Here is a 26,573-nt window from a genome sequence, read left to right as displayed (position 1 = left end):
ACAGTTTTATTTCTTCTTTTTCCAATTCATTTCTCTTCCTTTTGCTTTCTAGCACTGTCAAGTATTTAAAACTTGTCAAATTTGAAGAGCTAAACTACACAGCATTCTTGGCTACATCCCACCAGGATATGTAACCTTCGATATACCTTGTCACGTACAATTCGATAACATTCTGCCTGAGTGTCTTTTGCCTAACTTTAATTTGATTTTAGGTTTTATTTCTCATCATTAGGTTTTGTGACCAAAGTTGCAAGTAGTAAGTGCATACATGTCACACTCTCAAACTTTACCTACATTTCTGACTTAGAAGCTGTTGAACTGTCATTCTCGTCTCTACAGACAGAGCGTCTGTGGAATGTGGTATACTTGGTGATGATTTGCCTCATCTTCCCCTCCTTTCTTCTTTCTCCTTATCTGCTTATAGATCCCACACCCTTTCCTCACCTTTCTCTCTCTGCTTCCCTTGTTGCTGTTCGCTATGTGGGGTGTCCTGTTTCCCTGTGGGTGTCACACTTTGGAACTGTAAACTCATATTTCTCAAAACATTAATCTTTGGACTTCAGTAGAAGTGAACATACCCAAGTAAAGATGTGCTTGTATTTCTTGTGAAACTCAGTACATATTTAAGCTGCCATGATGATATTTCTTATAGTAAATGGATTTTTACCCTTGCTATTTAGCAATAAGCTATGATATCAGTGATCTTCCATGTGGTGATAGATTTATTTCTATCTACAGAAGTAGTAGCCCACAGCATTCCAGCTTTATGATGGATCTCCAATTAGCCATTTAATTTAGAGTAGAGATAGCATTTGTCTAGAATAACTCAAACCAATGCCAACAAGAATATCATCAGAATAACTATGCCTCAAAGAGAAATGTGATGGTAAAATGAATGAATGAGGCTAGACAGAAACAAATACTTTGGAGTTATTTCATTCGAATGACATCCTAGGACTGACCACATTAACCTGCAGTGTGAGCAAGCAGGCTGAATGGTGCTTCTGGCCATAGAAACAGCCTGCGGCATGATCAGATGAGAATGCTTTCTTATCAAACTGTTAGCTTAAATATATTAAAAATGGATACATTTTTATCATATTCAAATTGTTCCCTATGGAAGATGATTTCATAATGGTGCTATAAGAAAAATATTAAATTATATATTTCAGATCTATTCACCTCTCTTTTATGTTAATCTTATCTGTATAAGATAGCCATTTAAATCCCTTCAGAATCAGAAACACCAGAACTCAAGAGTTGAGGCATAAATATCAACTTCAAAGGACTGGAGCACTTTGGTAGGCAGGCACATGGCTGCCATGTAAAGGCCTGCACATGAGTCCTTGCTAGGGTGACCATCCATTTTTTATTGCTCATGAAAATTCATCTCTCTAACTGAAGGCTAGTTCTAAGTTAACACATTTCAAAGAAGAAGAAGGCCATCCACGCACTACAGGGCTTGACACTGTTTACGTGAGTTTGACTATTGTGTTTCCACTGCAGGCATGTTTAAAGTAAGAAGTCATGCTAACCTGTGGTAGAGGGCAAAAGCTTACAGAAGTGCTAAGTCACAGCGTACCAAGGGGGAGTCTGACTGTGCCTCCAGTGTCTCCCTTAGCAACTCTCCTGTCTTGCTGTGTGCCATACTGATTCTTTTCTTGCATTCTATGCAGTCTTCATCATACTTTTTAACTACAAGTAATCTACTCTCCTTTTTGCTTTATTTTCAAAAATAAGTTATGTGGCTGGATGGTGGTGCTGCACCACCTTTAATCCCAGCACTTGGGAGACAGAAGTAGGCGGATCTCTGAGTTCAAGGCCAGCTAGGTCTATAGAGCAAGTTCCACAACAGCCTGGGCTACAGAGAGAAAACCTGTCTCAGGAAACAGCAATAATAATTTACATACTAAGTGTACTATTTAAGAAGTTCTTATATAATGTATATGTGCATATCTGTATATAAGATCACATGCAGCCCTACAATCTCCCTCCAGAACCAGTGCACATATGCCCCTCCCAATTTCATGCCTTCTCTTTTGTAAAAGCAAATCATTTAGCCCAAATTACTGCTGCCACCAGGAAGTTGGGCAACCTACCAGAGAATACACTTCTGAAAAAACAAAGAAAAAGAATCCTTCCTTCCCCAGAAGCCATCAACTGCCAATGGCTCCTCTGTTAGCTACCATCCTTTCATGATAAAAGTCATGGAGAGGCTAGAGAGGGAAGGAAGGCATCTCATCATCATAAAAGCTGCATATGACAAACCAGGGCCACCCTAATGTCAAATAGAGAAGCACTCGAAGCAGTCTCACTAAGATCAGGACCAGGACAAGAGCATTCACTCTACCACGCTCATTTCATATAGTGTCTGGATAGAGAAGTCAGACAAGAGAAGGAAACGAAGAGGCTACAAAGAGAAAAAGAAGAAGTCAAAACATCCCTATGTGCAGACAATGCGATTCTACAAAAAGAGACTGTGAAGATTCTACCAGGAAGTCCCTAGAGATTACTACACTAATCTACAAAGCGGCAGAATTGGATGGTAACATACCAAAATCAGTTATACCTTCCTACACACCAAAAACAAACACACTAGAAAAGAAATCAAGAAAATAATCCTTTTCACAATAGCCTTAAAAAAGAAAAAAAAGAAAAAGAAAAAAAAAAAAAACAAAACAAAACCTTGGGATAAACCTAACCAAGGACATGAAATACCTACAAAATGAAAACTTTAAAATATTGAAGAAATTGAAGACACTAGAAGACAGAAAGAACTCCCATGTTCATGGATTGGTAGGATTAATAGTATAAAAAATGGCCATTGCACCAAAAAGCAATCTATGAATTCAATTCCATTCCCATCAAAATTTCAATGCAATTCCTCACAAAAATTGAAAAAAAAAATTCATACAGAACCACAAAGGATCCTAGATAGCCAAGACAATTACAAACAACAAAAACTGCCAGAGGTATCATCTTTCCTATTTTACGTATACCATAAGCCACAGGAATAAAAACAACAACAACAAACCAAAACAGCACGGTATGGGCACAGAAACAGACTTAACAGCCACCTGATTTTCAACAAAGATGCTAAAAATCCAAGCTGGAGAAAAGACAGAATCTTCAACAAATGGTTCTGGGAGGACTGGCTATCTACATGCAGAAGAGTGACACTGGATGCTTATCTCTCACCATAAAGAAAAAAAAAATCAGTGCCAAACCAATCAAAGAAAAACCGTACAATGTCTACATCAGGATATAGGTCAGGTAAGGGCTTGCTGAATAAGAAGTTAAGAAATGGGATCAAACATCAACAAGTCAGCCTTCAGGAAATTAAAAATCTTCTCTACCACAAAGGAAACCATTAACAGACTAAAGAGGCACCTACAGAATGGGCCCAAAAAGTTTTTTGTTTTCTATGTACCTGACAGAGGATTAATGTCTGTATTATAAGAATCCAAAAACCTAAAAACCAAGAAAATAATGTATCTACCAATTTTTAAAATAGGCTATGAAAGTGAACAGAGAGTTCTCAAAATAAAGAAATGCCAACAGGTAAGAAATATTCCGTTTTTTTTGTTTTTTTTTTTTTTTTTTAGTTTTTTAAGATGCATAGCTCTGGTTATCCTGGAACCAGACAGAGCAGGCTGGCCGTGAACTCAGAAATTTACCTACCTCTGCCTCCCAAGTACTAGAACTAAGGAACTGCACTGCCACGGCCCCCTAATAAGAAATATTTTTAGAAGTATACAACATCCTAAGCCATCAGGATAATGCTATTTTCCATTTTTATCTTTACTTTTTCATAAAATTTAACTCAGCTCAAGTTCTTGGTTTTGTTTAATCTTGCCAGGGCTGTGGTCATTCCTGTGAGAAGCAGAAATCAGCTGACCATCAACTCCTGTTATTGATGAGATAATAAGCCAATGGAAGATGGTTATGGGCAAAAAAATGTAGCGATGACCCCGGTGCCATTGGCTCATTAGAAACACAGGCCTCTGAGCGGAGCTCCTGCAAGAGCCCCAGAGGACTTGGTGAGCAGAGGAAGCCTAAAGAGAGCCCTGGAAGGCAGACAAAATGAAGGAGACATGCAAGCACAGCAAAGACTCCACACAGTGAATGCTGGTCAAGGTAGACAAGACAGGACGAGTCAACCACAGTGCTCAGAATGTCCACCAGAAGGCAAGGTGTCTTCCTAGGGTAGGAGGTCTATTTCTTTCTGTGATTTAGCACTTTAGAGGCCTGTTGGTAAAAATTATGTTCAATTTATAAAATATAATATTTTCAAAGTTGGAAACTGTCATTTACACTTGTCCTCTAGCCACCTCTTTTGGCACTTCGAGTTTTGTGGTTTTCACTCAACAGGCTGCTCTACAGACAAAGTCTATCCTTTCAGGGAAACGTAAGGGCCTAGAAAGCAGGGCTTTTTTGTTGTTTTTGGATCCAGCTCAGAAATGACTAATACTATACTGTGGCGGTCAGTAAGAAAATCATAATTAAAACACTTCCATTATAGTTTTACAAACCACACAAAGACAATGAGGTGAAAAAAGATGGCCATGCTGAGGCAAAGGCTCCTGTCCCAACTAATCTGTGGCCTTTTCGCCACCTGTGATCGGTGGCGTTGTACACAGAGACTATTCCTGAAATTCACGGTGAGGTACAGGATAGTGTGCAGGGACGGCATGTTGAGAAGAATCTCATAATTCTGTGTTTCAAGGAAGGAGATCAGGAAAAATTTGAGGTTTACAAACAAAACAAAGAAGTTTAAGAGTTTTAAAGATCCAACAAAATTGTAGCCTTTGGAGCACTTTGAGATGTCAGCCTTTCCTCCTCCTCATCACCTCACTGACCTCTGAACCACACGTGATTTCTATTGGAAGCTCCACTGCTGTTAGAGCTAGTTAAAATTCAAAGCCTGTTTTGGCCTGTCTACCCTGTATGTTTGTCCAAACACATAATGGAAAATTAAGAACTTAGCATCAGAAGTTTCTTTTCTTAAAAAGCAATCGTATTTCAGCAGAAAATAAATTGCTATGTACACTGAATTATAGAAATATTATACAGCCCTATTACTGAGTTTCTTTGTGGCGTTTTCCCCTTTAATTTGAATCATAAAACATTTAAAAGGTTAGAGGTTAAATATGCCCATGGTTAAATACTAGGAAGTGAGATGACCTTTTAGACCCATATATAAAGTGAAAGTTACATTTTTAAAACCATTATTTTCAGACTATTATTTAATACACAAAACACACAGCTCCAGAAGTGCTTTTCAGGGAATAGGAAGTGAATAGGACATGTAGAATATTTAATTTCACACACTGAGCAAGAGGGCACAGATAAGCAGAATTCTCTGCCAAAAAACAAACCTTAAGGAAACGGTTGTTATTGTTATTGCAGTTGCCAGACATTCCTTGTAATTCAGCCACAGTGTTCTAAAATGTTGACAGAAACAATTAAAGAAGGTTTCCTCCCAACCCCAAGACAGCAGGATAAAAAAACATAGAGGTTTGAGTGCTGGCTGGACCACACACTTCTCAGTACCAAGGAAAGTCTGCCGAAACTCCACATTAAGCTCCCAGATCACAGGCACAGGGTTATGTCTCTTTGTATTGTTATATTCACAGCATTAAAAGGCTAGTCATAAATAATGCTGGCTCCTGCTCACCCAGGACACGCTGTTTCCAACCAGGAACAACAAACAGTCCAAGTCAAAATCAATGCGAGTCCTCTGTTTTCCACACAAAAAAATTACTTTTGTAAACCGTTGTTAATACTTATGCAGCCACAGTTTTCATTATACCTTGGCTTCCAATTGTTACATGGTAACAGAAGTAGAAAGAACCCAAATATTCCTTTGGGTAGCTGCTTTAAATTGTATACAATACATTAAAAGATTCTACAAGACAAAGTGTCACAGTATTATAATGATATTAATTTCTAGTAACAAAAACAAACGATAAAAGAAAAGAATTGAGTTGGATCTTAAGAGCGAGATTTTTGAAGTGATGATTAATTATGGTATAATCTGTTGCCTAAAGAGAAGTTGAAATGTCATTTGTGATAAAAGGCTTTACAATGTAATAAATACTCCATTATCAAAGGATTCTAAAGGAAGTAAAATAATCATATATTGTCAAAAGTACTTGTAAATTGACTCCTTTTAACTTCAGTGTGATCATATTGATTTTCTGAACTAAAGAGATGCAGTTGCAGTTAATACAGTAGTTTCCAGCCTGAACACACAGCACTCCAATCATTGTAATGTTTTTTTAGGTAGAAAGAAAGCCAAAAATACAAACACCCTGCAAAAAAAATAAAATAAATAACAGAGTAGAACCTAGCCACTACTGGCTGAACATTGACAGTTACAGCTTATAAAGCTGTTAAATTTTACTTCAAAAATGTACCATACAGGCAGAGTTTCATGGAATAGTGTTTACTGAGGGTTTTACTGGATCTTCCATGGTTACCTTTCAAATTGATGAACAGAGGAGAAGAAGAGAAAAGAAAAGAGAAGAGAAGAGAAGAGAAGAGAAGAGAAGAGAAGAGAAGAGAAGAGAAGAGAAGAGAAGACGGATTCAACGAGTACAGTCATGCTGTCATGCTCTTAAACCCAGAAATGGAGATCACTCTTTGCAGATGTGCATGTACGTGAGCCTTTCAGCTTTCAGATTTCCATGTCCTGCTCTTTGGGGAATCCCCTCCTAGTCTTTGGCCTCCAGGTAGGGACACTTTACTTGTGCTTTTTCAGATTAGAATGGTTAACAGAGAGTTCACAGAAACAGGAATGCAAATTCAAACACAATTGGCTGTTTGCTTTTTGGAAACTCTTCTAGTTTAAATATTTGGAGAAAAGCAGAAGCAGCAGAAATTTAAATAGTTTGAGGATTATCTATACATTTCAAATTCTATTAGAGCATGACTTATAATTTCCTAGAGCATTACAGCAGATGAACGGAGGCGTAAGTAATACACGACAATCTCTCCCTTCACAAAGGGCCAGTGTCCTTTAACAACTGCAGGAAATATTTCTCACATCCAGATGTTTCCTGTACAGCCAATTCAAGCAACCTGTCAACGTGATGTGCTTGCTCCAAGTTAAAATGAACCCTGGATAATTGATCAAAACCAGAAGTGCTGCACCCTTCTGTGGGCAAGGCTCATCTCAGTGCTCACTTGGGAAGGAGCTACTTGAACTTAGTTGTTTTGTATGTAATCAGAGGGTTTCCTGGCTATGTCAAGGCAAGGTCACAGGAGCAAATGAAATGATTCTAAATCTGAAATCACAAGATGATTCTGTAAATTACAAGAGAAGTGAAAAGCCAAGCAAGTGACTGTTCATGATCAGGGCCTGTCCTAACAAAGATAGGCAAATCAATACACTTCTCAATTATATATGAAATTAAATCAATTATTCAAGGCCCATCTATCTATTGGATATCCAATATCCAATATTGGTCCTTCTCATTTCCTTTACATCTCGGTTATTTTACTTTTCATTAACAGAGAAAAGAGAGTAAACAGAAAACAGAGATAACACTCCAACTCTCCAGCTTAATATTTAGTGTCATTAATTAAAAATTTGAATCAAGTGACAACACTAGAAGTTCCGACAGTGGAGTGAATCCTCATTGTGTGTGCAGCTTTCCTCTCTCCTGGGAACAGAAAACTAACAGCTGTGCCTGTGCCTGCTGTGGGAAGGCACTGTGGAACACCTAAGAAAGGAGAACACTGGGAGGAAAACAAAGGAAGCTCTGATTTCAGAGAAGGCAGTGCTGCTTGCAGCAACACAGTAGCAAGCTTCTGAGTTAGGACTCAAAAAGGAGGAGAACATTCAACTCAATCCCTTTTGTAAAACATTTCTGTATCAATTAATCTTCTCTTTAGACTCTATGTAGATGATACTTACGCATTGCTGCCTATAGTAAAGCAAGTTTCCAAGTATTCAATGTCTCTATTATTAGAAATACAAAACAAAGGCTCCCAGAACTGAAGAACTACACGAAACGCCATCACTCAAAACAAGAATCCTCTTAACATCTTTTGTTGTCCAGTTATTCTGTATCTGAATAGAGACAGAGCCAGGAGGGGTGTCCCCTGTGCTCCATTCAAAATCAGCACAGTGCATTGTGGTGCTCAGACTTTGGGGCCAGGAAAAGAGCGCCAAGCTACCACTAGCTGAACAGCTAGGAAAAACAAAACAAAACAAAAACCAAAAAACAGAGCAGACTTGTAGGGGGTAAGTATCTCTCCAATGCTTTAAAGGTTCAGTGAGACTTGCTCCTAGAAAAAACACACAATCCAATTTTTGCTCACTCCTCTTTCCCTAAAAATATCTGCTCAATTGGCAATGAACTCTATTTGCTTTCCTCAAACAATCAAATAAAAACCTGCCCACCAAGTAGAAACTTGGTATGATATTATGTTTCTAAGTATAAATGTTCATTAGATTCCTTAATTTACTCAAATTATGAAATTAGAGAAAAATTACTTTCCTTCTCTCTTTTCCTTTTCCCTGCTTCCCACTCACCTCGCTTCTTCCTTATGTTTGCCTCTTACACACACACACACACACACACACACACACACACACACAAACACGAGAGAGAGACAGAGAAAGAGAGAGAGACAGAGAGAGAGAGATTGACAGAAAGAGAGAGAGACTCTAGAGTTGAAACTTTTGGGGGCTAAATGTGATCAATCAATTCCTCAAAGCACCTGGAAGAAACACGACTATGAGGTATAAAGCTTTTACTTGAGGAAGTTTAAAATGACTAGATTATCTTAGTGACATCTCCCTTACTTGTAATCTTATTCTCTTTAATTAAACACAGGGAGACAAAGCAAAACCAATACCTTATCAAGCTGACCTTGAACTCAGGCTCCTCAGGCCTGTGGCTCCCCAGGGCTGTTTAGCTCTGGGCCCCCACTAACAGCTCTGGACTGGATGCCTTATTTTCTAAGTGTGAAGCATTAGCCACTGTAAGGGGTTCTGATGTGACCTAACGTCTATATTTATACGCAAGGACAGAGTGGCAAACAGCCTTAGGTGGGCATTGTCTTTTTCTAGCACTCGATGCCTCCGCAGTCCCTAGACCATTAAGACAAAACCTTTCTATCAGAGTAGAGGTGAAAATCTAAGCCTTCGAAAATGATCCTATAATCCTACAGAAAGCTGGATGCCTGATGCCTCTAATAAAAATAAGACACTAGAGTAGGGAATTGAAAAGTAGGACAAATATCTGAGAAGATCTTCTGTTCAGTTTCAAACTCTTTGAAAATGTGTTTTTACACGTGGTATTCCAGTATAATAAGAAAGTTCTTGCCAAATGTACTCCATAAGTGCACCATGAAATGGGGGAAACAATTCTAAGAGACTATTTTATTCATGGACAATCTTTCTAATATATTAGTTGATGCCAAAATTAATTGATGCCAAGTATGGTGGCTCACACTTGTAATCCCAGAAGCAGGGAGGCTGAAGGAAAGGAGTTGCTATGAGTTCAAAGACAACCTGGGCCAGCTTGCACACAGAGAGAACCTGTCTCAAGAGACAAACAAAAACAGAAGAAAACAAAATGTTAATTGATATGCCACCTGTAATTTTCTACTAGAACAAATGGAGAATGAGTCCTCAGTCATTATACCACAAACACATAAAAACTCAATATATATTTGGGTTAAAACATGTTAAATTAAATAAACATGGAAAGGACCTGAATGCCCACTCATTAATCTCTTTCTGTGTCCTAGATGAAAGCAAACCAGAGTCTGGATAAATAATACATTCAGATGAGCAGAAGTTGAAGGTATGAAATCTTACTGTGCTTCTATCAGCTGACATAAAGAATATTTATTTTATCTGGGCATTTACACATTGATGAAGTATGAAAGAGTATAACTAAATTGTTGATGAATCTTTTGACATGCCAATATGAGACGTATGCACGTTTTGAAGGTGTTTGCAATAAAGCGCGTTGCCCCGCGTATCAGTGTGCACTTGGCACCGACATTAGAAATAGCCCGGCATCTGCGTCTCATTACGGCACACAAGGGTTCCGGAGAGCCACGTTCACTTGAGGTTAGTGCCGACTCGTTTACTTGATCTTCTGCAGAGCTCAGGATGTAAGATCATTCCAATATGTACCTGTGCCATGGGACATGCACTAGTGGAAATGCTTTGCTCTGCATTATGTTCGCGCAGATCACTGTGAGCACATCCAAAAACCTTTCTCTTCCCCGGGGGGAGGGGGAAACCTCTGGAAAACCTCAGCCATCTTCGCTGCTTTTCTGTCTATGTTTGTGTCTATGTGAATGTTTTCGCTTAAATGTTTTACTGACTTTTCAAAAAAAAAAAGTATGACATACTATTTAGGAACATTTGGAAATAATTAAAAACATAAAGCAGAAAGAAAAATCTACTAATTCTAACAATACAGCCATTATTTATATGGGTTCTTTGAATGCTTGTTTCTGTGAGTTTCTTTTCAACAGTGTGTTAAAAGTTAAGACTAATTTGCTTCCACAGTATTCATAGACCCGATGAATTGAATGGATTCATGAAGAGAATATCAGGTACAAGTGGCAATTCTTTTCCAAGAGGTTGAATTTCAGTTCAGTGTAGACGACACCTTCCTCAGGAAACTGCAAAGAGCCTGTGATACAGTAGCAATGAGTGAGACATTAGGAAGAATGAGAACAGCCGTGGCCCCTACCTCATCGTCATCGGCATCATACTGGGCATAGTGGCGCTCCAGCAGCTCCCTCTGGCGCCTCTCTTGTTCCAGGGTCTGGCTTATCAACTGGGCAACCTCGCTCACTTGTCCTGGTTTTTCTCGCCCAATAACAAACCTGTGGAAAGGTTAACAGTGGCTCATAGAGTATAGTCACAATTCCACAGCTAAGAAAGTGGCCACACACAAGCTTGCGGTAGAGTCTGCTTAGACTAACAAAATACTTTGACTCATGTGCTTGGTATAACTAAGGAACGATGGGTTTGTTTAGCCAGAGAAGCGACTTCACAGCTACAGCTGATGGTGACAATAAAGAGCCATCCATGAAGAAGTAACACTCTCAGGAAAGTCGTAACAGATGTAATCTACCCTGTTGTATTTTACACATTTTGATGACTTAAGAAATGGAAGCCAGAACATTGTTTCCTATACCCAATGGCCAAAACATCTCTACAATAACGTCCCATGATATTGCAGAATCTGATTGAAAATCATTTTACAGTAGAGCCTACATTGGGTAAATAATGGAGTGACACTGACTTTTGCTAAGTTACTAAGGTGCACGCACACATAGACACACAAACACACATACATTAGGAAGAGTGCGGTTCAAGAAACAATGGAAAACATCTGAGGATATTAATTCTTATAAGTTAAAAGAAACTGAAAAATCATTAACTTTTCATAAGCCACTTTATGATCTGCCCTTGTCAGTATAATGAGGTCTATTCAACATTTCTTTCACAATACTATATTATTCTATTTTTCTAAAAATACAACTAATATATCTATAGCATATGGTTTATAATTATTACTTAGCATCATTATTTTAAATGTCAAATTTAGACTTTTCTATTCTTAATTGATAAAAATCTTTTGATTACAGGATGTTGATTTAGTCAATCTTAAATCACATAGATGACCATTTTATGCATAAGGACAATGAAGATTGATTTTTTCTTAGTTAATTGCATTTCCCAAATATTTTCACATTGTTTCAAAGAAAACTTAGCTTACAATTAAGCTCGATGTTCATTATCGCACTTACCTTTGGGAGTCAAGTGTAGCTAGCACCCTACAGAATTTCGTTGTAAAACAGAATTCATATAGAGCAAGACACATCTATTTAAAATGTTTGGTTCAATAAAAAAGAGAGGCACATAGGCCTGTAATCACAAGATCAATACAAAATACAGGGAACTTCAAACAATCCTTCCTCATATTGCTTTCCAGAAAACTTCTTTATCTGTTTCCACATTAATCTTCTGGAGTTTCAATTAAATGGAACTGCAGTGTATAGACAGTGAATTTTTTACTGTCCAGGATATACACTTGGCAGATATGCCCTTCTATTAATTCTAAAAATAGGACTTTGGACAATATGCATCAATTTACTATATATATTTGTATGTGAGCCTTTATAGATGTTTTCGTTCTTCATTAACAAATAACTAACAATGGAGTTGAGTCAGATGGTAAATGGATGTTTAACTTTTCAAAAAGTTGCCAACTTGTCTTCTGAAGAGGTAGGTACCATTTCATAGCCTCCTCACAATGCCCAAGAAGCACACACGCTGCACACCCTCCCCAACCCTGGTACAGCCACCTTCTGAAGCAACGGGCCTTCTGGCAGGGCTCTGTTGGTGTGGATGCTCTCATGACAATGACCTCCTCACTCACATCTTACCATTCCTGTCTCTTCTTTCATAAAATACTCTTACAAAATTTTTGTCCTTGTCTAAAAAGTGAGTTGTTTATTTTTATGATAAGGTCAAATGACTCAATATGTTTTGGTACATATTCTTGTCTATACATCTTACAGAAATGTATACGCATAAAAATGTACACATGCATACTATTATTCTCTCCCAGTTCATCTTTTCAAATATGTCTATTATGCTTTTAAAACAATCATCAGTTTCTGCTTCAACAGATGTCATATGGAGGAAATGAATTGTGATGAAATTGTCCAAATGTCCCAGCCACTATTTGTCAACACAATAATAAACACAGAACTGCTGATGGCACACTGAGATTTTATTGAATAAACCTTGAATCACACAAAAAGTAAATTACGTCTTTCAGTGAATTCTAATTCCTAAGATATTTTGCCACTTTAAAATTAAATCTTTTTCCTACTTTCTTCTTGAATTTTAAATTTCTTCCTAGAGTCAAAACTTATTTGCAGGCATAATGTGTCATAAGGGTGGTTTCTGTGTAAACAGCCAGTGAGTTCAACACCATTTGTTAGAAAGACTGTTGTCAATTACTTGATTACACTATAGGAAATCAGTTGATTCTCCATTTGTAGGTGATCTCTGGACTTTGCAGTCTGTTCCATGATGTGTTTACAATTCTACCAACCAACATCTCCATCTCTGTCATATAGGAACTCTTGAAACTGGGTGATGAGTTCTTGACCTCTGCATATCTTTCCTCTACATTTGCATGTAAACTTTATAATCAGCCTGCCAGCTTTTCCAAGAAAGACTAAGCCCACTGGGGTTTGATCTGTAATTGCTTTGGAAAGGCATCTAGACAGTATGAGCTCATTTGATCCGTGAACACAATACATATCTGTATTTACTTAATCGTTACTTTTTAAGCTCACAGGCCTTAAGCGATTTTGTTTTAGCTCCTAGTAGTTTGTGCTTTTTGAAGTAAATGTGGTAGTATTTTTTAAATTTTAGAATGTTGAAGTATAACTGAACCATAAATACTGGTCTTGTCTTCTGCAATGCAGCTAGACTAAATCAGTATTTCTAGAGTTTTCTGTAGGCACTTTAGGATTTTTCTAGGAAAGTCTGTATCCATCATGAAGAAACACTTTCCTTCTTTTGTGTTTATTAGAGTTAACAAGGTTTGACAGCACCTTTCCTCCCCCCGACTTCTATGCTAAAATGAGAACTCTGGATTGCCAACAGGATGATTTAACTAAGAGATAGTATAGTCTCTATGAAAATGTACTTAAAGTGTTTAGTGTTTTAAATTAATATTTATATTTGAATTCATTATGTTTTGGTAAATATGTTTATCTGTAGTTGTGTCTCATATTACACATATAGAGAAATTTACAAATCCTAGGACATCAGTTTTAGACAAGCCTAGACTAGCCTTTTACGTGTCTTTTTAAAAAGATTTTATAAAAGTTTTATGTGTTTGATTGCTATGTACGTACATATATATGTCTGTGCATCATGTGTGTTCTTGCTGCCCACAGAAGTCAGGAAATTCAACCCTATAGAACTAGAGTTATAGATGTTTGCAAATTATCAAGTGAGGGCTGGGAACTAAACTTCAGCCATCTCTCCAGCCCTTTTTGTGTATTGTTTTTTGAGACAGTCTCATTGTCCAGCTCTGACTGTCGTGGAACTCACTATATAGACCAGGCTGGCCTCGACTCACAGAGATCATTCTGCCTCAACTTCCTAAGTTCTGGGATTAAAGGTGTGTGCCACAAGGCACAGATTTTTTAAAATGTATTTTTAAAAGGACCACACAGTTAGGCTAATGGAGCTATCTTTCATCTACTGTAAGGTCACAGAATAATAATAAAAAATACACACTTAATGAATATTATGAAATCTCAAAGTGATAAATAGAAATTCTGATTCATTTAGCCCTTTTATTTTTGAGGTTATTTTAAAACAATTGGATATATGAGTATACTTATTTATATATTTTCTCCCCCTCTTTCTCTTCTCCAATTTCTCCCATGCTGCCCATCTTCCCCTTAAATTCATGCCCTCTTCTTCTGTAATTATTAATACATACTACACACACATACAAAGAGAGAGAGAGAGAGAGAGAGAGAGAAAGAATGTCTGTCTATAGAGTACAATTAGTGTTGGTCATATAGGCTTGGAAGTTAGGAGACTTGTCCCTGAAGAAAATTGATTCTCTCTTCTTCAGCAAATACTAACTGCCTACAGCTCCTTAATGGGGGGGGGGATGAGGAGAAACAGGAATTTTCCCTCCTCTGTGTTGATCATTTAAGCCAAGAATTTTTTTTACCTTCATTTGAAAATTATATGGTCAGATCTTGGATTAAGAGTGTTTACTGAAAATGAAGAAAAGTTTTCTTGGGAAATTTCCTCACTGTACAGAGAAAATGAGATTTGGATCTTCTCTTCTGGTCAAACATTTGAATCTGTTGCTGCTAATGTGTTCGAATGTTATGTACATGAACATACGTGTGTGCACCATGTATGTTCTTGTTGCCCACAGAAGTGGGCATGAAAGATGAATGACAGTCTTGATAAAATCTTGTGAGATATTTTACATGAAAAATTACAAAAATAACAAAAACCCAGACTATAACATGATATATTACAGTAACAAATTATATAGTCACAAAATACAATTCAAAGCCCTAACATGATATATGCTTCTTTCTATCTTAAAAATATCGAGGCAGATGTTGAGACTCATAGCCAAACTTTGGGCAGAGTACAGGGAATCTTATGAAAGAAGTGGGAGATAGTAAGATGTGGAGAGCCGGGGTTTGGTTGCCATAACGCTGGCTTCCGCCCTTCTAAACTGGTAAACAAGTCCTAGAGCGCATGACCATTATGACCGTTGGGCAACCGTCCTCATGAGCCCTGGCTGGGCGTCATATGGGGTGATGGGTGAGCAGCCAATCAGGGGATGATACGTCATCTCACACCATGGGTGAGCAGCCAATCAGGGAATGATACGTCATCTCACACCACTCTGGTGCGAGCAGGGCTTATATAAACAGCGCCACTTCGGGGCTCGGGGTCTTCCTCCTTTCATCATTTGACTGCAATAAAGCTTGCTGCAGAAGGATCCTGTTGTCCGCGTGCGTTCTTGCTGGCGAGACGATCACGCGGCTCGCAACAGTAAGAGGAGAGGACAGGAGCTCTACAAGGACAGCAACAGACCCTAAAAGTCTGGGCACAGGGGTCTTTTCTGAAACTGATACTCCAGCCAAGGACCACTCATGGAAATGGCCTGGAACCCCTGCACAGAGGTAGCCTACGGCAGTTCAGTATCCAAGTGGCCTCCATAGTAATGGGGACAGGAACTGTCTCTGACATGAACTGATTAGCCTGTTCTTTGATCACCTCCCCCTGAGGGGGGAGCAGCCTTACCAGGCCACAGAAGAAGACAATGCAGCCACTCCTGATGAGACCTGATAGACTATCTGATAGATCAAAGGGAAGGGGAGGAGGACCTCCCTTTTCAGTGGACTGGGAGAAGGACACGGGTGGGGTAGAGGGAGGGTGGGATTGGGAGGAGAGGAGGGAGGGAAGAACAGGGGCCAAAGTGAATAAACTGTAATTAATAAAAACAAAAACAAGAAAGAAATTAAAACACCACTACTTCTAAAACCAAAATTATTTATGATAAAGCTGATCTGAATGAGTCATGCAGTCAAAATTTCATAGGAATAGAAGACCACCCAATACTTCATAAGAAATTAGCATTTTAGATCATAAGGACACTGTTGCTTACCATCATAGCTTTCTCAATAATTTAACATAATGCACCATTTGTCTATTGATAGTTTAGATGAAGAATCACCTTATATAGTTTAATGAAATAACAAAATCTAAATGATTTTGAATTGCCTCTATGACAGATAGTTGAGCTCATAAAATGTTTTCGCTTTTAAATGTTTTAAAGTATACATGCCTGTTCATCTTGGCAGCTTTTCTGACCCACAGTAGAGGGCCATGGTTATACATATTTTAAAGCTTGTAGTGCCGTGAAGCATGGTATGCATTTGTTGTAATGGTGCACCATTCTTTTAAGTAGGATCCAGGGTAAAACCACGCAGAAGTGGAAACCACCTCCTCTCTCTGCCTCGTCTTCCTCAGGTGAAAATTAGTATCTAATTTCATGTGTCTAAAGGGGTGATCAAGAATAAAACATAGATCACAACAGAGAGGATTGAGATGCTTGAAAATCAGGAGAAAACTGACTTGTTGAAAAAATATGTAACACTCAAATTACCTCTCTATGTGTTTTCATGTTTGGCCTATGTTAAATTGAGTTCGTAAAGATGTAAGATTAGATTGTGGATACAATCTACCTACCAAATACAGAATTCAACATAGGATGTCAAATTTAGCATGCTTATTTCAGTTATGGATTAAGCATACAGGTATTTTGGAATAGTATTTTGGAATGGTATTTTAAGAGCTAAAAGCATCTAGAAAAAAATGGCTTTGATAAATAATTCCACCAAAGTATAGAAGCCCATTGGTTCTGTGACTCTGAATATGACAGTATTTCCAAGCTTTCGTTTTATATTTGTAAGTACACAATAAGTACAATAAATATTATAAAATCCATATAAAAAGTTCCAGCATTTGGTGCACAGAGACCATCTGATGACAGCTTACTGTTGCTTTTAATGTAGATTAGGCACATACTAGATGTTTGAATGCAATCACACAGTTTCTGCGCCCATTGTCCCAAGTCTCTCTTGTTTAATCACAGTTCTAAAAACAGGTTTTTGAGTTAAGCACAAGAAAAGCAGCATTAATTTAAAGGAATCAGATATCAGGGGAAGGGCTGAAGACAGCTCATGGGCACCCGTTTTGTTTTTTGTTTTCTGTTTTGTTTTTTTTACTTCAAACACTGGAATAGTAAAACACATTGATTTTTTTTAATGGTAAAAAAGTAGCTGATTCAAATTTGAATAAAATACACCAAAAAAAAACTGAAGCTTTTCATTACTGAGCAATGGCAATTGTCTTAGTCAGTGTTCTACTGCTATGAAGAGACACCGTGACCACAATAACTCTTATAAAGAAAAGCATTTAACTGGGGCTGGCCTATAGTTTCAGAGGTTTAATCCATTATCATGGCAGGCAGACATGGTGCTGGCGAAGCAGCCGTGAGTTCTACTTCAGATCCACAGTCATCTTCCATAGGAAGAGAGGCTCACCAGGACTGGCTAGGGCTTTCGACAACCCAAAGCCCAACCCCAGTGAAATACTTCCTCCAACAAGACCACACCTTCTAATCCCTCTCAAGTACTATCACTCCCTGATGACTAGCCATTCAAATATAGGAGTCTATGGGGGCCATTCTTATTCAAACTCTCACAGCTGTGGTATGCTGAAGTCTAGGGTATTCGGCATGCTTTTTTTTTTTTTTTTTTTTTAGCATTTTAGAAGTCATTATCATGTTTCAAAGTAGATTACTTCACTATTGCTTCAGGCAAAAATATAACAAAAAGAGGCTAACAAATCAGTTACTCCTTTTATTTTCGTCTGTTATGAAGCCAAGCAATGTGCATGTTCTACTCTTTGGCATTTTGAGGGCTGCATTTGCACAGGATTCCATCCCCTCATCAAATTTTCTGGTGAGCTGACAAAAAGTAAATAACCCTAATATTGCACTTACAATTAGCTAGGTTGAAATTGCAAATATCCTAGACATTCTGTGTGAATGACATGAGAGGATAATGGAAAATGATAGTTTATAACTGCCTGGTTTTCAGAAATAAGATCTAATTAACATGATCTCTAGTCAAAGATGAGACATAAATATTAAATTTTTAAATCTTAAAGTACACCTAAGCTTAAAGTGTAAAAATGGGAAAGCTGTACCAGTTTACAGCCGTTATTTCTTATGTAAGCAACTGTTTCACTAAAATGTTCTGAACAAGTACTTATTTTGTATAAAAATCTGAACATTATGTATTTGAAAATTAAAACAGAGGCACAGAACTGACACTCAAGCATCCCAGTAGTGGGCCACAGATCAGAGTGTTTTAGAGAGTTTTGTACCTCACCCCTCGCCCCATTTGGTATCTTGTAAGCCTTTCTCTAAAGTGAAGAGCTCTGAAAGCTCCTGAGCAAGTGCTGACTGGCACTCCCAGGGACTCATTCTCAGGGAAGCTGGCAGGTAACAGGATTAGTGACACCGGCAGCTTCTGTCTCTTACCACTGCATGCTAGTTTTCGTTTCCATGTTGGGAGCTAGGTTATTATAACTCTGTATTTACAAGCAAGCATAGACATCTAAATTCATCTTTAAAAATTCAGGTTTATGAATATATTTGCTTTTAAAAGCAATACCTGGATTATTTCAACTTAATTACAAACCCTATTTCATGAAAGTAAATTATGAATCTAACCCGCTACTAATTATAACACTTTTTTTCTACATTATATTTCAATGTTAAAAAATAAAATCCAGCTGGGTGTGGTTGTGCACACCTTTGATCCTAGCACTGGGGAGGCAGAGGCAGGTGGATCTCTGTGAGTTCAATGCCAGCCTGGTCTACATAAGGAGTTTCAGGGCAGCCAGGGTTACATAGTGAAACCCTGCCTCAAAAAATTCAAATAAATAAATAAATAAATAAATCCTTGTTTTAAAAGTTACCAAACACACTATTATTTAATAGATATAACCCTAAAAGATACTTCCCAGAACATCTACATTCTAGCTAGAAACAACATTTCTCTAGCAGTTACAATGTCACAAGTTTAAATATATATGCATATAAATACTAAAAATGATACTTGGTATTTAGGGATACTGGAAATTATTTCACCAAGTCAAGTCCCCTAGAGTTCATCTCCTTGAAATCTCTGTTGATCTTAATCTAACATCAGCAGTTTTTTCCTGCTCATATATTTAAGATTAAAAAGCTTCTCTATCATGCTGGATATGGTTGCATGTGACCCCAGATACTGGTCTGGAGGACTGCTTCGAGTTCAAGGCCAGCCTTGTCTCCATTGCAATTTTTAGGCCCACCAGGGCTATATAGTGAGACTGTGTCTCAAAAATTAACAAAAGAAACAGATGAAGCAAAACAAAATGTTCCTCCATTCAAGGTCTAAAATACAGTGGATTCTCCTCTCAAGAGAACAGCATAGTCCAGAGAGACTAATGACGCTCATGAATACAGGTTCCTTTGCCACTCTCTATCACCAAACCAAAGACTGATAAAAAAGAACTATCAACTGTCTCTAATGCAAAGGCACATCGTAGAAATAAAGAAAACAATCGAAATTATTTCAAGATTTATTTCCCTTTTATGATTATAAGTGAAAACAAGGAGAAAAGAGAGCATCAGGCTGCATCTGCATGTGTACATCCATCTCTGGAAAACATTTACCCATCATCCATTTACATTTTCCTTTGCATAGTGTTTCTTCCAAAGCGGGTGCCATTTTAAGCTTGGGTTAATTACTTTCTATTGTGTATAACTTCACTCCCTTTAAAAGTTTGACCTGCACATGATATACAGCTCCATCTAAAAAGTTATTCAATCCATGTGCTCAAGATGAAAGCACAGCATGATCAACATGGCTGGTGATGATGGGTAGCTGGTTCTTTACTGAAAACAGTTAAAATCTGATGTGAAGGATAATGTGAACAAATGGCAATTGTTAGAAATGTCTTCATGTTGAATTAAAATCCTTTTATAACAATGTTGTACTGTAAAAGCTGTAATGTATTAAGACTGATGTCTACAGTTCAAATAGAATCTAGGCATTTTCCCCTAGAATTAATTCTTTCAAATGTTTTACAATTATTGCTATGTTTTCTTTATATTTTCTGTTCTTAGGGGATGAAGGCTTTTATAGTCTTTTAACTTTTATAGAAAGTAGAAAAACTAATATTATCTTACCACCTTGGTCAATTTTTCTTATTCTACACATTTTCAGGGCTCTAAGTAACTTAGATATCTAATAAACAAACTTCTAGTGATACAATATTAATTGATCTATTTGATCAGCTATCCATCCATATATCCAACCAACCAAACAAGTAATCCTTAGCTCCAGGTTGTCATATTTGTGTAATTATCTTCCCTGGAGTGAGGAGAGAGATACACCTACTCAATTTTATCAACTTAAGTACCAAAAGGATGTCATATTAAATATTTAATAATGAAAAGGTGACAATTTGTTTACTCTCGTACATGAAGGTATCTAAAGGAATACTTCATGTGTTAGAAGGTAACACTGTAGGAAGACCCATATGAATGGATCACAAACACCATAAGAAAATAGAAATTTGTTGTTCAGGATCACAGAATTTCAGTGAAATAATAAGCATGGAAATTACGCTTGGCACACGGTAATGGATCAAGATACCCCAGGCCCTGCTGAAAGCTGTAGATTAAATACACACACACACACACACACACACACACACACACACACACACCACAAAATTATGTTGCAATTCCATGTTTGAATAAGAAAAAGTTCCAGATTCAGATAATTTTATGATTATTTCTTCAGGTATAAGTCAGTAACAATAAAATGTCTTTAAAAATAAGAGTACAAAGCACAGTAAAGAGTCATGTTATTGCTACGGATGTTCAACAAGGCAAACCTTTGTTAGAGACTCTGCCTCCTTTCCGCACCGTCGATGCCGTTAACAGCATGAACTGCAATGATTATAGGTTAATGATATGTGCTATCACACAATTTTCAATTCAGTTTTTGAGTTCTTATACATGTATAACAAAACTGATCAAATTTTAGTCAGGTAATCTGAAGAGTTTTGATAACTGTCAAGTAATGGACAGCAACATAGAACACTTCCATCAGCTCAAAACCACTCCTAACATCTTTGCAGGTAATGCCCCTTTACCTTGTGGTTCTGAGTAATTACAGACACTTGTTTTATATAGTAAGTGTCAAATTGGACCCTTTCTTCCATGTCTGGCTTTTTCTTTCATTTTTCTACTTTTTTTTTCTTCTGGTTCTGCAAGACAATTACTCTGTGTAGCCCTGGCTTTCCAGGAACTCACTCTGCAGTCCAGGCTAGCCTTCAACTCAGAGATCCGGCCTGGCTCCACCTGCCTCGGTCTCCCAAGTGCTGGGATTAAAGGTGCACACTACCGTGCTGCTTAGCATGACTGGTTTTCTCTAAGGCTGCGAGAGTCCTAGGTGCTGATGTATGTATCAGTCGTTTGATCCTTTGCACCACCACGAATTAGTGTGGTAGCGGGGATGTAGAACATTCTGTTCATCAAATCATCAGCTAAAGAACATTTCAATTATTTCTCCCTTTCAGCTATTATGAATAATGTTTCTGTGTGTATGTGTCTTGTATAGATACGTGTCTTAGTGTTCATAAGTAAATAAACAAGTAGGCTTGCTGGCTGGGAGGGCGTGTGGATGTTTTCGAAAGTCTCCAACTAAAGCAGGAAGACTGGGAATAAAAGATCATCTTCAGGTACGTCGCAGTCTCAAAGACCAGTCTCCAGACAAAAAGGAACAAAACGAGAAGGAGGGGGGGAAGAGGTGTCAACCTCTTGCAAATTGTATGAGCACTATTGTGTTCCGGTCACCAATGAATGAATGCCCTAGGTGATCCCTAGTGTTTGTCAATACATAAGGTCATCCAGTGTTAAAATGTCCGCCTTCCCAGCAGTCTACAGGGGCACCGCACTGTCGACTGAGGTGCAGCCCCTCGCTGATTATGATGCTGCATGGCGTTCCATGTGCTCAGAAGTAAACAAACCTGGGGGAGTTGTCTTTTCAAGTGTATGCATATTTTAATAGGGGCAATTAAAATCTTATTATATGGCTACTCTAATAGTATTACACTATGAATACGTTAGCTATTGAATCTTAAGTTCTTTAAACCTTGTGTATAATTATCAGACATCATTTTATATGTATTCACTCTTCTTTAAAATTTACTTAAAATCAACTTTTCCATATTTTATTGATTTCTCAACTCCTCATTCTCTTTTTGTTTTATTATTGACTTTTAATTACAACATTTCTTCCTTTTCTTTCCTCTTTCCAACCCTCCCATACACCTCTACCCACTCAAATTCATGGTATGTTTTTCCATTGATTGTTACTGCATCCATATATGTATTTATATAAATATATATTCCTGAATATAACCTGTTTGGTTCATATAACATCACTGCCCAAATGTGAACTGCACAAGAACATGCCAAACTGAATGGGGAAAACTGCAGGGATAAACCTACACAAAGGACTACAGGCAACTAAGTAAAGCTGGGAGGAGGAGAGGTGGTCCCCCTCAAGGAAGAGGACAACAATTGGTTGTTCAGAGCCAAATAGTAAGTGCTTAAAACATCCATCCAAGTAATGCTGTATTTACTTAAGGTCACTTTAAAAGAAGTGTTTTAAATCTCAGTCCAGTTTACCATTATTTCCTTTCATGCTTTTTCTTAAATTCTAAAACTGTTAAGCTCAAACAATAAATATTTGCCCAGTTAAAAACATCTTTTGGTCGAGGTAATACATATAGGTCTGTGATTGATCATATATTGGTATTTATTTGTGCTTGAGAAGGAGGTCAAGTTTTTGTTTTGTTTTGCTCTATTTTTAATCAGGCTCTCCATTTTCCCAGCTATTCGGTAAGAACATTATAATTTCTTGGCCTGAACTACTTTAGTACCTCTTTTAAAAACTATGAAACTTGTGGAGGCCTATATTGTGGCTACATTCGATTCCTCCCATTTACAGCACAATTCATCTACGTAACCCAGAATGCCTTGATTAGAACAGCCTTCCAGCTGTGAAAGCCTCCCAACTTTGATACTCTTTTAAAAAAGTCATTTCTATAAAATAATCTGCTGACACTGGGGGAGGGCATATTTATTAAACAAATTAATTTGGAGAATGTTAAAATTAAATATTACATATTCGGATGCATCAACACGGGTATTTCTTAACTCATTTAAGCTGCCTTTATTTTATATCAGCTCATTGGTTGTTGTGTCTTGTAATTGTAGGACTACCTCCTAGGCCTGGCACATGTTGGACAAGAATTCTGTCACTGTACAAGGACAAAAACAAACAGTATCAAAAGAAAAGAAGGAAGGAAGGAAATAGAAGGGTTCTTCTGCAATGTGGACCTTCCTAGTGTCACACTTAATAGTGGAAGATAGGGTACTTTGAGTCCTTAATACCAATGATACTCTCTACTTCCACTCTTTCCAGGTTTCTATTCAATTTACATAGTTAAATAATTAAAAGGGAGCAAAGATGCAGCTCAGAATGACATTGTAGGTAGCAGACAGAGTGTACTCTACATGGACAAGATCATTAGATGATCATTAGATGATCGTTAGATGAATGCTTGGTGGAGACATGACAGTGTTATTGGGTTCATGTAGGTCTTACAAAGAGTAAATGGTAAGACAAAAAAAAATCGCTCAGCAAAGCTATTTGTGAGCTGATACATCTATGTATTAGTAAGATATAACTGGTCATGCATACAACATGTGCCACTGTGGAGCTGCTGGAGGAAGTCCTGGCACTAGTCCTGAGACCAGAGAATTACAATGGCAGTGTTCTAGAACAGAGGGAAATGTACACTCCAGCTCAAACAAAGTTTGCACTCATCCTCCTTGGACATCTACTTGAATCTCTAGCTCTGGACAATAACTACCTGCACCGGGAAGGGTGACCTTTCTGAAGAAGACTGATCCATCTGCTAACTCTAGTTAATGCTGTATCAATTTTGGGGAGATAGCTGAGCCCAGTCAAATGGATGTGAGAAGTTAATCAAAACAGTCCAGAAAATCCAGGCAAGTCATTAATTCAGTTACTGTTCTATAACACTTCTGATGGGCTGTCTTGTCTTTCTCAGGAATTACACAGTGACAAGTGTTTGTAGACCATCCTTTGTTCCCTGCTGGCACATTTCATAGCTTTCATCAGGCTCCATCTGTGCTCCAGGATATTAGGGAGCCGAACACCTGGGCTGGCTTAGGGTTAACTCTTGCTTCACAGTAATACTGTGTAACCCATTTGTTGCTCTCTTCTTTTGACTTTGGACAAATACAATTTACTGTCTTTATTATACCATATTTTCAGTGTTGGATGAAGCAAACTTTTGTTTAGTTGGTTTGGTTTTTCGAAACAGGGTTCCTCTGTGAAGCCTTGGCTGTCTTGGACTCACTTTGTAGATCAGGCTGGCCTTGAACTCAGAGAGAGGCAGATTTGCCTCTGTCTCCCTGAGTGCTGGGATTACAGGCATGCACCACCATACTAGGCTGGATGGAGTAAACTTAAAAAGGAAATGGAAAAGTTTCTTATGGCCCTATCAACAGAATGGTGATGGACAGGATGTCACTTCCTCCCGCACCATGGCTATCATGTTATGAGGAGGCTTTTCTCATCAGATTCCGCTTGTGCAGAGTAAAAATTCAGTTTCCATCCATGTACCAGAACCAGTAGCTTGTTTTCCACTGAGTCATATGTAATATTCCTGTTAGATTTACTAAATGTAGAGATTCTTAAAAGACAAATTGTGTTTGATGGGTCATGTTTGTTTGAAGAAAATTAATCATAAACAAGAATATTATATTATAAATATATTAGAAGAAAATATTAGAGAGTAGTCTAAAAAGATAAAAATCATCTGTGTAACAATGGAAAGAACCAGTAATCAGTATACATTAAGAGACAGATTCAACATCATACAAACGATCTTCCATTTATCTTGGATATAGAATTTAGCCTTGTCCACTATTTAGCCAGTAATGTCACAACTTTAGGCAAGTGGATCAACATTTTGATTACATCTCTCCGCAGATGAGAAAAAACCATGTTTGGAATTGTGAGAGACAGGGCTAGCAGATGGATTCAGCCGGAGACTGATTTGTTAGAAACTACTGTTGTCTCTGGGAATGCTGAAAATCAGCTCTTGTGAACGGCAGTCCTCAAGAACAGCAAAAGCTACGCTTTTGCCCTGGGTTCAAGCCTCCAATCAACCAACCAACTTACCGACCCACCAACCCACCCAGCAACCAAACAACTTACCCACCCACCAATTCATCAACCAACCAATACACCTACCAACTAACCAACCCACCCACCAACCAACCCACACACCCTCCAACTAACCAACCCACTCACTAACCAACCCATCCATCAACCAACCAAACAATCAGCCAACCAACCAATCAGTACTGTTAGGTGTAGAACACTTTGGTAGCCCACAATTAGGAGGCTAAAATAGTACTGTGATGAATTTGACGTCTACCAGGCTACATTGTGAGTTCTAGGATAGCTTGGTGCAGGACAGCTAGAGCTATATAATAAATAAAAAACCAAATACAACATGAGAAGTCACGCAGAAATGTATTTAGTACATGTGTACATACGCATGTATATGCGTGTGCACGTATGAGACTCCATCTCAACAAGCAAACACTCACCTACAAAATAACGACAAAACCAAAACCAAACAAATGGAATACTAATGGTTCTCTCCTCCACACCATGAACTCATAAATTCAGGAATAAGCGTTCACAGTTTAGTAAGACAGAGCACATGAGGAGAAGAAAATTGTTTCTGAAATTACGGGTGAAGTCACAGGAATTCAAAGTGACTATGATTTATATCTAAATGTGGGACATTTTTCCTGTACATTCCAGGAAACAAAAATTTTAATCTCTCTAATGCACAAAAATTATCATAATCGCGTTTTTCTTTTCTCCCTATCTCTAATTGTAATCTTGCATTTCAGTTTATTTTTAATGCCTTGAATTCCACATATTCCTATTGGATCTGTGATTTGTGGTTGTAATAAGCCTAACAAAACACTGATTTTCCTGACAACAACCATAGTTGAAAGCACATGTTAATAAACATTAAATGTGATGTGTATGTCTCTAGGTATTAAGAAATACAAAACTAGCTAGGCACATGACTTGTGGGGCAGAAATTAAAGGATGGTCACAGGTTCAAGGCTGGCATGGCCAACATAGAGAGTTCTAAATTAGCTAGGGCTACATAATGAGAATTTTGATCCAAACAAGACCAAATACAAAATAAAAAGAAATGCAAAAATATATTAAGTATTTGTGTACATATGTATATAAACTGC

At 37.8% G+C, this 26,573-nt stretch overlaps 1 protein-coding gene across 11 annotated transcripts in view; it reads right to left on the bottom strand.

Annotated features, from left to right (window-relative positions):
- Positions 1–26,573, bottom strand: part of Ppp1r9a (protein phosphatase 1 regulatory subunit 9A) — a 282,353-nt gene that overhangs the window by 79,311 nt on the left and 176,469 nt on the right. For 7 of the 11 annotated variants that reach the window (XM_060374168.1, XM_060374167.1, XM_060374170.1 and 4 more), the window contains exons 6-7: positions 10,728–10,863; positions 5,379–5,444 (exon numbers count right to left, since the gene is read on the bottom strand). In XM_060374168.1, coding sequence (XP_060230151.1) covers positions 5,379–5,444; positions 10,728–10,863 — 202 coding nt within the window. The remainder of the gene's footprint in view (positions 1–5,378; positions 5,445–10,727; positions 10,864–26,573) is intronic. The other 4 variants (XM_060374172.1, XM_060374171.1, XM_060374176.1 and 1 more) reach the window with 1 other exon arrangement.

The sequence above is a fragment of the Meriones unguiculatus genome, chromosome 21 (genome assembly GCF_030254825.1).
Source record: "Meriones unguiculatus strain TT.TT164.6M chromosome 21, Bangor_MerUng_6.1, whole genome shotgun sequence".
Lineage (NCBI taxonomy): Eukaryota > Metazoa > Chordata > Mammalia > Rodentia > Muridae > Meriones > Meriones unguiculatus.
The sequence above is the reverse complement of the archived record's forward strand: the minus strand, read 5'-3'. Positions and strand labels throughout refer to the sequence as shown.